This window comes from Sander vitreus, chromosome 23, assembly GCF_031162955.1.
Source record: "Sander vitreus isolate 19-12246 chromosome 23, sanVit1, whole genome shotgun sequence".
NCBI classification, from domain to species: Eukaryota; Metazoa; Chordata; class Actinopteri; order Perciformes; family Percidae; genus Sander; species Sander vitreus.
Window position 1 is genome coordinate 12,891,323 of NC_135877.1, and position 12,744 is coordinate 12,904,066.

Here is a 12,744-nt window from a genome sequence, read left to right on the forward strand (position 1 = left end):
GCAGATTTTTTATTTTTAAAGGCCAGTTATTTCATGGATCCAGGATACTATGCATCCTGATAAAGTTCCCTTGGCCTTTGGAATTAAAATAGCCCCACATCATCACATAGCCTTCACCATACCTAGAGACTGGCATGGTTTTATTTCAGTTGGCCTAATAGCTAACTGAGATAAGATCCATATCAATGCAAATCAAACCAGCTGACATTTGAATATACAATGATATTTGTACTATACTAATGACTTTTTTTTTATTTTTATTTTTACATTTTATACTACTTTTATGGCATACTATACTATATTGTTTGGCATACACTATATTTTTATGACATTCTGATGGCATATTATGGCACTTCTATGACAAACTATAATGACGTTTGATATTTTCATGATGTACTATACTATGACATTTCTTGAATATGACTTTTTTGACATTCTATACTATATTTTTATGACATACTATTATATTTGTATAGCAATCTTATGGCATACTATGACTTTTTTATGGTATACTATCACATTGTATGTGATATTATTGTGTGACATTTTCATGGCACAGTAACTTTTTAGGGAACTTTTATGGCAAAATGTATTATGACTTAACATATAATGCTATATTTTTATGAAATTCTTGTGGCAAACTATAACTTTTTAATAGCAAACTATAATATTACATTTTACATATTATAGTATGACCTTTTTATTATACTATGACCTTTCTTATGACTTTGACATTTTATACTGTATTTTAATGGAATACTGCATATTACCTATGGGCAGAACCTTTTATCTGAAGTATATTCATATTTCAACCACTAACTCCGGCAGTGTTAATACAATACACCAGCCCATAACATGTACAGTAAGCACACAGTGGCTTCAATATCCTTGCTTTAAAGTACATTTAATGTTCAGCACATTCATACTAAGGAGCATTTTTTTTTTTTAGGTTAAGGAACCATTTAATACGTCAATGAAAATAGCCTGCAGTATTGGATGTGAAGGAGTCAAATACTGTTTGAATAGTATACTGATTTTAGTAGTCATTTTGAGAGAGAGAGAGAGAGAGACCCTAAATTGCTGCTGACACAAGAGACAAACATTTAAAATGCAAGTGATATTTAATGGGAGATTCAGTGACATGGATCAAGTGTAAGCCACAGTTTGGCCTTGTAAGTATAACCAGTCTACTACATTAACTCAATATTGTGCTGTCAACTGTTCGTACATTCAGGCTTAAGATTCAATATGAAAAGTAAATATAAAAAAATAAAATCACTTATTCTACTGTTGCTCTCTGAAGCAAATGCATTTGTTGGCTGAAGTTCTAAGAAGTGAAAATATGAATCATCACACAAAGTAAAGAGAGAAAAAAAAGTCTGTGCTGTGGTTACAGAGCATCAAAAGCCAAATTTCTGAAGCAGGAACAATGCACAATATTTGCAGTGCATGAAGCTGAACCCAGCTCAACTTCTGCCTGCATCTGACAGCTTTTCAGCAGCACTTTCTATGAGCATAGTGGGTGGAAATCTATAACTGATTTCTTCTTACCCTTCTGCGTCTTATGTAGTTTAGGGTTGACCAGAGTACATTCAGAAAAACAATACCTTTTTGTATTGTGGCATTAGCTAGCACCAATTTTTAAAAATTACTACTCTAAATAACTTTCTAAAGGTTTGTTTTCTGTGTTTAATTACAGCTCACAGGAACGTCAAAGTCCAGCTGTGTCAACAGAAAGCTGCATTAAACTGTCTCCAGTCCTGCTTCATACTGAAGGTTTGTTGTTCAACCCCACATTGTTACCTATACACAAACTTTACTTCCATTATTAGCTGCACTTAAGAGCACTGGTTACTATATCACCAATTACTCCATGTGAGTTAAATTCTCATTATATTGGACTATTTATATTCTGATTTGTTGATGTTCAGAAAGTCAGAACGTTTTTGCAGTTTGTCAACTGATGACAAACATGCAGATTTCTTTTAAGTGGCTGTTTTTAAGTTACTCCTCCGGTCTGGGACATTGTTTTTGCCAGAAAGCTTTCTAAAGCAGCATGCAGACCACAAAAACGCATTAATACCAAAAATCAAGTTATCACCATAGAAACAATATTTAGCTGCAAAAGTGTATGTAAAACTGGTACTGTACTTTTACATTTCCCATTTCTCTTTGTTAACTGATTATTTAGATGTTTGAGGATTACACACTTTGTGTAAACCTAATTAATCAGATTGTTTTATATAATGGAGTTACAGCTTCTGTAGGTAGTATTGCTCACAATGGCATGGTGCAAACATTCAGTATGTAAACAGTATTGTGTTAATTTCCTATTTTCAGTTGGGATATGCATTTCAAACTTTAATCACTGAAGTCCATCAAAATATGACCAAATGTTCTGCACTTTGTTACAGACACATGGCCCATGAAATGCTACAAAGAGGATCAGTCAAAGACATCTCCTTCCTGTGAAGTTATAAGGCGAGACTCCCCGTGATGCAAAGTGAAGAAGGATTCTGTCTTCAGTCCTTTCTGTTCCAGAGCCTCTCTGAGACGAACCGGTGGCTCCAGGTAATACTGGATGAAGGAGGAAACAGGACCAGAGAAAGTGAGTAATCATTTGTTTTTGACTTTCCAAGCACAGCCGCAAGAATGAAACTGTTAGCTACAGCAATAGACGTGCAGCTTAACAAACAATGACACCTTTTGTTATGTTGTGTTACCAGAACATAATAGGTGCTCTAACACTCTAGCTTTTATGTCCCCTGTGATTTATAACAGTGAACAATGAATTGTAATGAAATGATGCGTCAGCTCTGTGTCTGTAGAAAAATGTGTTTAAAACATTATTTTTCTTTATTTAGCTTAGAAACAGTCAGTTTAACACAATCCAATTCACCAGAACCACAAACTGTAGAAATACAGTGGTGCTCATAAGTTTATGAACCCATGCTAAAGTTGACTAAAAAGAGGAATATAAAAAATAAAATAAAAAAATCTTTTGGAAAAATCCAACCTTTAAGGACACAAATTTTCTTTGTGAATGAATAATGTATTGTAAATAAAGAAATGTTCTTCCTTTTAAAACACAGGGGGCATAAGTAAGTACACCCCTATGTTAAATTCCCATAGAGGCAGGCAGATTTTTATTTTTAAAGGCCAGTTATTTCATGGATCCAGGATACTATGCATCCTGATAGTTATTCTAGTATCCTGGATCCATGAAATAACTGGCCTTTTAAAAATAAAAATCTGTTAACATAGTTAAGTGTTTACTTATGCCCCGTGTTTTAACGAACATTTATTTATGATACATTATTCATTCACAAAGAAAATTGGTGTCCTTAAAGGTTGGTTTTTTCCAAATTGTTTTAATTAAGGCATTAAGATCAATTCCCAAAAGATTTTTTTTATTCCTCTTTAGTATGGGTTCATAAACTTATGAGCACCACTGTAGATCATAAAGTTGAATCAACATCTCTAGAACATTCTTACCTTAATTTAAAAAAAATAAAGTAGAATTTATTGCAAAGCTTAAACTGCTTAGTTTTAGCTAGCTGTACCTAATAAACTGGCAACTGATACATTAGTAGGAACCCTAAGAAATGTTTTAAATACAGACACAGCCGACTACAATTCGTTGTTCACCATTACAGCAGCCTGTTTTCACAGAGACCTAAAAGCCAGAGGTTGGTGCTTTGACACACTGTTAAAGTTTATTTACCGGAATATAATAAAGATGCTATTGTTAAGATACATGACTCTCGCTGCAGTGCGTGTACACTTTAATTACAAAATGCCACAATTCTAGCTTAACCTCCATTTGCTTGTGGGTTAAAGGAATAGTTTGACCACAAATTCACTAACTAAAGTATCTGTATACCTCATAGGCAAGGGCGAAGGTTCCCCAGTGAATGGCCACAGACTGTTTGGCCTGGAGGTCTTGGTGAATCTGAACAGCCTCTTCTGGATCTACATGCTGCCCCTGCATCATATTCCTGAAAAAACAGATATTCTTACATACAGTATAGCAGTAAACGTATGTTCTAACTGTTAGTGTCTCAGACAGTTGCCACTATTAGGCTCACCATCTCAGCCATAAATTCTACCTTTAGTAAAGTTCAGTTTTTGTTGACTGTCAAAAAGCTCTAACTTTATATTGAGGTTGGAGTTGTACCAGACAGCATTAGATTGAGGTGTTTCTCTGTTTTTTTTGTCCTCCCCATTTACAAACATGGGGGAATACCTCAATATAATGTACAACTAGACCTTTTTCATAGTAGGATAGTTTCACCTGTGCTTTCTACCATGATGAGCCAAAATGTCTGGTGTGAAAAAGGTCTATGCTAGAACACATTCATGACACACATTATAAAAGTAGACTTTACAGTTGTAGTGTACCTAATAAAATGGACAGTGTATGTGTATTATGCATAGAACCTGGGCAGGTAAGCTCCGATGGGGATTGCTGCGAGGTCAAACGGTCCGAAGCGTCGTCCAATCTCCTGGAAGGAAGTACAGTAGCCGGTATCACCAGCGAAGAAAAATCGATGGTCCGGACCCAAAATAGACCAGCTGCCCCATAAAGACTGAGAGAAAAAGAGCACAAGACAAATAGTTAGGTGTATGTACTAAATATGTTTTGAACTCAAAAGAAAACATTTAAAACTGCCTTTTTCTGCATGACTCGCCCCTGTTGCACTAAATGCTTGCTCTTGGGGGAAATTATTGGGTTTTTGTAAATTAGAGTGTGGTCTAGACCTAAGTGTCTTGAGATAACTCGTTATGATTTGATAAATAATAAAAGGTATAATCATTCTATTACCTTGTTATCATCCAGTGCGGTGCGTTTGCTCCAGTGCTGAGATGGTGTGCAGACAAATGTGATGTCATCATGACCCGGGACACAGTTCTCCTCCCACCAATCCAGCTCCATCACATTCTCACAGTCCATCTTCACCAGCCAGTCCATCAAACCCAGGGGCACAAACCTGGGAAACAGACATTATCACACTTGCATAATAGGGATGCGATTATTCTAAAATTCTGGCATAATACGATACAACTTTGTCAGTTCACACTGAAATTCATTTTACTTTCCTGAGCAGCTGTAAGCAGTAAGCTGAATACATGAACCTCAAAACGTTACTGTTATACTATATTTCCACGACACGTACCAGCGTAGCTCCCCTCCAAAGCGTGCATTAAGGCTGGCCACAGACCCAGCATCCAGATGGTCATAATGAGAATGACTGATGACGACAGCATCGATCCTGGGCAGCTGTTGGCAGAAGGATAGACCATGAAAACGAGGTATAAAAAGGAAGCAGCCAAAGAAACAAACTTTTTTTTGGAAAAAAAAGGTGAACTATTGAATTTAAGGGAAATTGAAAAACAAAGTACTTAACCTGTTCCACATTGCAGGGGGGGCCTCTGTACCGTTTGGGTCCCATAAACTGAAATGGTGAGGCCCTCTGGCTGAAGATTGGGTCTGTCAGAATATTCAGCCCATCCATTTCAACCAGAACCGTTGCGTGGCCAAGCCAGGTGACTCTCAGACCTGGACCAGAGTCAGAGAGGTCTGGGTTCTGGACAAAGTACGGTTCCATCACTGGGAGTTCACTGTCCAGAGCCTTCACATGGAGGGGAAAAGAGAATGACGAGTAAGAGCAGCACCGAGAGAGGTAGAGGGAGGAATAAAGGGAAGGATACAGAAGAAAGGAAGAGAGAAAGAAGCAGCACAGAAGGACAGGGAGAGCAAACAACCACATACTGATTAAAAGGAATAGGATGTTTCAGTCGTATGACTTTGTCTAATCCTTTTCAAAAATGAACATTAATCCCCTCGCACCCTAATAATAGACTCAGTGTTCTGGGCTCTGCAAATGTTATAGTCCTGCACTGGTTGCTCCACTCTAAACACAGGGATCAACATGTTTTTGTTGCTGCTTGCAATGTATGATGTATTCTCAATAAAAAAAATAAAAAAGCTCTTTGAACTATTTACTTATGTGTGCTGTGAAGTTTGATCTAGCATGTAGTTTACAGGATCTAGCACAATATATTTACATAATGTTGCTAACTACATATCTATGACCTCTCTGGTTGTTCACATTTTATATAACAACAAAAATGTGCAATTAAGGGGTTAAAAATGTTTCTGTTGCTGAGTGAATGCAGTTTTTGAACCCTATTAAGCTCTTACTGAGCTCAGCAAGGTTTCCACTAGGAGCTATAGATACTCAAGGGCAATAATCCCACAACAGAGGTGGGAAATACTGTATATGAACTCTAATACGAAGCACTATGAGGATAATACAAGGAAAGGCATACATTTGCAGCTTTTTAAAAGTGTGGAAGTGGGTCACTTTAGGTTGGAGTTATCCTCTATACCATCTTCCATATATATGCTACTGTATTACATTGGGAAGGTTCAATTTAAAACATACCAATTCAACACCATTTGGACTTACTTATGAAAAATGTAGTTAATGGTTTTACATTTTTATTCTAATAAGTACCTACCTCTTTACTAGTTGGTATATTGCTGTGATTTTTATCCAACAACAGGAATCTGAGCAGGGTGGTGTAGGAAGGGAACCGCCATGTGGGCCAGGGGTTTGTCCAGCGACCATGTTTGTCCTGACAGGACTTTGTCACTTCCTCCTATAATAAAAGTAAACAATGACATTTTTGCTATTTATTTTAGGCTTAAAGAAGAGCATTTCAAACGACGTAAGGTTAAAACACAATAGGTAGAGAACTGTAGAGATGGCATGTTAAGGGCCGTTTATGGAAATGAGGTGAAGTCGGAAGAGGTGATGTGTGTATTTCAGGTAGAGGTTTTAGGGGACAGGGGGCTGATGGGAAGTGAGGTTTTACCTCCAGCCGGTAGTCCAAGCGGAAGCTCTTGCGGGAGGATCGAGAGGAGCTGCTCTTCCTCTGGGTCTGAGGATTTACCTCCCCACCCTCAGCACCTCTCAGCACCCCACCATCCTGGAGTACAGGTACAAACAAAGACCCACAGTGATGGATTCAATATGTATTATCTAAGGCATTTTAAACTTGATGGGTAATTAGCATCACCAACCACATAACCAACCATCATCAAGACGACATCTTGTGCCCTCAAATTAAAAAGAAAGATGAATTGGAATCATGTTCAGCTTCTGGTAGCTTTGAATGCAACAATCCCGCCTTTACTTTAATCATCAAAGAGTTCTGCACACACTTAACATCGCACTCCTATAACACCGTCGGACTCACGATGGACAGTTTAAAAAAGGGTCAAAATCAATAAGCAGAAGCAAAGATATCTTCCCATTTTATTTCATGCATTCTTCTTCCTTGTCAAAATCTGGTGCCTACATTATCCACAATGCAACTCGCCCACAAACAGTTAAGTCAGAGCTTTGGGTGCATTATGTTAGTAGCAGCTAATGGAGCTTCAAGCTGCTAGCCTCAAGCAGAGATGAGGCGCAGGCTTAAGAGGTCTGGTAAGCTCACTGCTTTCCTTACTCCACACTACCAGAACTTTGTTTTCATGTTCAATCTTGTAGTCTTTAGCTCAAAGAGACATGACAAATGACATCGCATGAAGCAATTTATCAGATTTCACACAGCTCCTTCTGGAACCACAAAGGCTGTGTACAACTTTTTTTCACATTTGCAGTAGTACTCCCAATACCTGTAAACAGACTTTGATGTGTAAAATCTGCGGAGTTACCCTTAAACAGGTAGAGCATGAGTCAAGTAACTCAACAGTGAATATAAATAGAATTGTTTTTACAGCAGAAACAATTTAGGTAATAGCAAACTAAAAGACATGTCAAAATGTCTGCTGACAGTAAGAAAACTACAGGTGTAATCAATAATACTGATAACAGCTGCATTTCCATTGAGATTAGCAGTACCTGCTATTTTACACGCTGGTTCACTGGAATGGCTTACTGGGCCGCTTAGATAGAATTGAGCGATCAGTAATGTTATTTGTTCCACCTGTGCTTTTCCTGCTATGACAAGTCAAAATGTCATGTTCATCGCAAATTTGTAATCATATTTGGACAGCCAACAACAGCAGAAACACATATCCCCAGACAAAAGAGGAGTCTCCTAAATGAGTTCAGAAACATGCATTTCACTGTAAAATGTTATACCGGTAATTGACTGTATATTACAAGTTAGAATTTACCACATATCACATTTTTTTTACCATCTAGTTGTGTGTAGTATGCTGCTTACCCCCACCAGGCCTTTTTTCTCCTCCAGTGCTGCTCTGCCTGAAGATGACTTCTCCATGGGCTCACCACTACACCTAGCATACAGAAACAAACATTTTAAACAACATAGTTACCAAGTGCTTCACAGTCAGAAGCACCACAGCTCAAACAGCTCCTGAAGCATCCAGGGGTCACATGCCTTGCTTAAAAGGTGCACCAGAAGCTGCTGAGAATGTGGACAGCCTTACACATTCATACTGCAACAAGCACATTAAGCAGCTGACAGTTAAATCATAGCAGTTTGCATATGAGACAGAACGCTGATAATCAGACACACACATCAGCTTCACTGTATTCAAATGACACCGTTATCAGGGGTGAAATAGTGCTAACAGTGCACCAAATGAAATGCCTCAACCTGGTTTCAGACCACACCTAGCTAGACTTACTAATACATAATGTATTAGTAATATTAATCTTTCCTGCCGGCAAGAAGACATAATGTCTTCTTGCTGGCAGGAAAGATTAATATGACAAGTTATATGGTGAGGGCGACAGATAAAAAAAACACACAAAGAGCACTTTCTTTTGTGTAATACTGATTGGAAAGTAACTGATGCATACATAATACAGAAATAATGAAGGCAATCCATGTTAAAAAAAAAAGCCACATTAACTATTAATACCAAGTGATAAGGCCAGACTAGAATCTTACTTAGCTGTTCTCAAACCATATTGTTACTTTATACAGGCCTATTACAGGCCCAGTGCAACAGCTGAAACTGCTCTGACTAATTCCTTCTTAGGCAATATCCACCTCAAACATGGCGGTGCAATATTAAACTTTAAGTTGAGCCCTACCCTGAGCTGCAGGTCTGCTTTCAGCTGAGCTGACCCAAGGTAATATAAAATAATCCTGGACTGACTGTGTGACTAAAAAAAATAATCCCCTTTGTAGGACAAGTTGCAAAATATGAGAGTTAATTTGAAATGTTAGTTAAGGGATAGGAAAAGAAACACCCTCATTTACTAGGCACATCAATTTATGTTGGACCTACACACCCCAAAGCCAGCAAGCCTAATCACAGCCCTTCCTCATCCTGCTATTATCCACAGCAATCACAGTGCAGCACACCCCCTTACTAACTACTATCCACTCAAATGATTCCTTCATGCACTTATAGAGAGAATGCACTTGAGTGTGGCCTTCTTTGCTATCCCATATTGATTGAAGAGGTTTGTAAGATGTGGTCCCTTCATGGCATGATATTGATGAGAGGCTATTCTAAATATAAAGATGGACCCTCTGTTGTGCTAAGAGACATGTATGACTATGCCAGGTATACACACCAATGCAGTACTGCAACACAAGCACCACAACGCACTTGTCCTCTTTGCGGAACTCCATACATTAAAGCTATGGCGTGCTGATGATGCACTCAGCCTCATGAATGGACTAACTGCACAAACACAGACTCCGGGACAACAATGGAGCTCTGTGGATGACAACCAAACAAAGATCTATGTAGCCAGCCAGCGTGCCAGATGTGGTCATATGAGCAACATATAGCCTGAAGTTTCTCTCCTTTTCTGTTGTCAAGTTTATTTCAATATTTCTATTAAGTTATCAGGCAAGAGTTATACAATATTTGTGAAGGAAAGTCAATTGCAGATTATACCATTTACCTAGCCCAGGTTTCCCTCCCATGAAAGCAAGTGTCCCAAACAAATGATATTACTGCTATATTTTCATGACAGCATCACACACAAGTCTAAACATGATAGTTCCTATTATACTCAATAACTGCCAAACCATTAGATAAATAGCCTTAACATCTTTAGAAGTCTTCAAATATTTCCCGACACATTGACACAGAGAGGAAAGGCAGCAAGAACAGCACTGGCTATATTATTAACTTATTTGCCAAATAGGAAATAAGTTCCTGTAATAACGAAGCTAAAAGGCATTTTAACAGAAATGTAGCTAGCCCAGCAAAATGGGTCCCTTGGGGAAAACTATAGAAAACACCATACACTCACCGTCGAGTAACACATACCCTAGCCACATGCCTATTTTCTTACCTGAAAACTTGAACGCAACAGAATACCACCAGTTGTTTTGCTAGCGGGGAGACATGTTTGCTGCATTTAGGATAGCCATAACTCTTATACTATGTTAATGCGAGCTGGGTAACATTATTATTAGGAGCTATACGGTTCCCTCTGCATTTCCAATAACGTTACAGTTTACATTACTATGACGTATCTTTTACACACTAGCGAGTGGAATATTAATTCCGCTGTTGGAAATATGTTTTTTTAAAATGGTAAGACGTGGAGTTTAAAATGCAGGAGGCAGCACGGTGAGGATCATTACCAGCTCTGTTTCTCTGACGTCGGTGCTAAACCCTCTGATCACGTGACTGCCCGGAAAACTCTCGCGGGCTGTTTAATAAAAAAGAGCGCACTATAATAGAAACGTGGGGAATCATATTTTGTACACTAAAATAATAAGTCAATTACTTACAAAATATTTCTAAAATGTGTATCTTGCTTATTATTATACTTGTTATATTTTATTATGCTTAATAATTTGGTAAAGACAATTACCAATAATATTTAATACGGTAAAGAAAGGTAACGTTAGCCGATTTATTTTCTTAATAAATCACTGCTTATTTGATTGTCTCCTTATTCATTAAGGCAAATAGATTTATTCTCTCATTCACAGCAAAAGTCATTTTATGTTTGCATGTCTCATCAGCACTGACTAGAAAAAACTCATTGCTGGCACACATTTCTTCTTAGATAGGATAACGGAGTTAAATTTGAGTACTTTTAGCTATAACTGAGAAAAAGTGTGAAATAACGACTCAAAACCTAGCACATCTCTGCCAAGCTACTATATGCTCCCACGAGGACTCTACATCTATACTTTTGTATTATTTATATTTAACGTGAAAGTGTAGACTTACCTTGAAGTCCTTCTCCTAATGAAGGACACCTGAAGCCAGTTGAACCCGAGCACACAAACTGCATTCAGTCGCTCGGTGTATTTACTAAACTTACATCTACACGCCAGCAACAAATGTACAGGCCTGCACAACACTGGTTCCATTCTACCTTTTTGTATTTTACCATATTTGCTTGGGAGTTTTAAAAAACAGCCAGAGGACAAAGTTGCATTTGTGTACAGCTCGAGAACGATGTCGGTCCGGACAACAAAAGTTGTTTGAACTTCCTGCTAGATGCTTTCACGGACTCTCGGAAATCTGAAAATTCACATATCGTAGCTAAAGTTTATGGTAATGTTTTAATAGTTTTTGAATGAAATTTTCATTACATTTACATTTGATTTAATTACATTTCACCAACTATTGCAACGTACCAACTGGCGATGCCAATCTTTAAACGTCAATTATTACTCCTAAGACATTGAATTACTTGAATTAAGGCAGAAAACATGTCCTTTTTATTTCAGTGGGTAGGCCTACAAACTTCATTGTTGCATCAAACAAAAAAACAATCATGCACTGTCACTGCAACAGCTGACAGGCTATGCGCCCCTAAACCCCTTTCACTTTAAACCATTTATTTAACACCCAGCTAGTTATCTAGTATATGCACGTCCATATACTGGATAACTAGCTGGGTGTTAAATAAATGTCAGCAGGAAAGCGTGAATCCTACAAAGTATGCTAAACCTAGACAGGTTCAGGATTGAGAAGCATGTCTAACTCTGCTCCACTTAGCATGAAAGATCAGGGTTAAACCTGTTTGGCTCTATTTAACGTGTCAGAACATATGCCATTGTTGTGCACAATGCTTGGTGTTAATTGTCCTTTTAGTGATATTGACAAGTATGCTATTGGTTGTAGTGCAACACCTGTATTCCATCATGTTTCATGAATCAACCATCATCAAACCCAACTTTCAACTTCAACTTTATTTTATCCCTGGAGGACAATTGGTTTTTGCAGTAAGGTATACATGAAATACAACATAGTCATACTATACAGAAGGAGATTGGGGGGGGACTTGAATACCAGTGGGCTGGAAGACCAACAATAGTCACTGGTGACAGACTTGTGTAGAAAGCACAGCATCAATAACATCTAAAAAAGCGGCAGAATGACGAAAAAGCTACAAATACCCACAATAAAGTGCAAAGTGACCTGGCACGTTGAATACACGATCAACATCTCTTCCATCATAACACAAATTGTCCACATCAGCGGCATTGACATCATCATGATCCTAATCATCATCATTACCAACCACATCATATCGCTAACTAAACTACTCACTTTGCCAAGTGAGTTGAGAGTTACTACCTCCTCCCCCGGGCCTGAGTTCACAAGTGAGATGGCTGTGGGGATGAAAGAGTGCTTGTACCTGATACCTTAATCACAGGGAATCTGAACCTAGAGCCAGAAGGCATCATTTGAATTTCAGAGTAAAGAGGGTGGGCGTTGTCGGACAGGATGGCTTCAGCCTTCCTCCCTACTTGTCTGTTGAACAGATC

At 38.1% G+C, this 12,744-nt stretch overlaps 1 protein-coding gene across 6 annotated transcripts; it reads right to left on the bottom strand.

Moving 5' to 3' along the window:
- Nucleotides 1–1,102: 1,102 nt before the first annotated feature.
- On the bottom strand, nucleotides 1,103–11,453 carry napepld (N-acyl phosphatidylethanolamine phospholipase D). 6 transcript variants are annotated; one of them, XM_078281695.1, is made up of 10 exons: nucleotides 11,195–11,453; nucleotides 8,242–8,314; nucleotides 6,883–6,996; nucleotides 6,526–6,666; nucleotides 5,409–5,633; nucleotides 5,178–5,281; nucleotides 4,826–4,991; nucleotides 4,441–4,589; nucleotides 3,884–3,998; nucleotides 1,103–2,577 (listed from the first exon to the last, which is right to left on the bottom strand). In XM_078281695.1, exons 1-10 carry the CDS (start codon nucleotides 11,335–11,337, stop codon nucleotides 2,446–2,448), a joined length of 1,362 nt encoding a protein of 453 aa, XP_078137821.1. In that variant the 5' UTR covers nucleotides 11,338–11,453; the 3' UTR covers nucleotides 1,103–2,445. The 6 variants fall into 6 exon arrangements, with proteins under 6 accessions (XP_078137821.1, XP_078098594.1, XP_078098593.1 ...); XM_078242468.1 differs by lacking the exon at nucleotides 11,195–11,453 and adding an exon at nucleotides 10,597–10,615; XM_078242467.1 differs by lacking the exon at nucleotides 11,195–11,453 and adding an exon at nucleotides 10,302–10,590.
- Nucleotides 11,454–12,744: the final 1,291 nt, after the last annotated feature.

Excerpts from the sequence above, each read along its gene's own strand:
- napepld (XM_078281695.1), bottom strand. The coding sequence starts at position 11,337 with ATGGAACCAGTGTTGTGCAGGCCTGTACATTTGTTGCTGGCGTGTAGA. Across the intron at positions 8,315-11,194 it reads ATTAGGAGAAGGACTTCAAG|GTGTAGTGGTGAGCCCATGG; the intron begins GTAAGTCTACAC and ends TCTGTATGCTAG. Across the intron at positions 6,997-8,241 it reads AGAAAAAAGGCCTGGTGGGG|GATGGTGGGGTGCTGAGAGG; the intron begins GTAAGCAGCATA and ends CCTGTACTCCAG.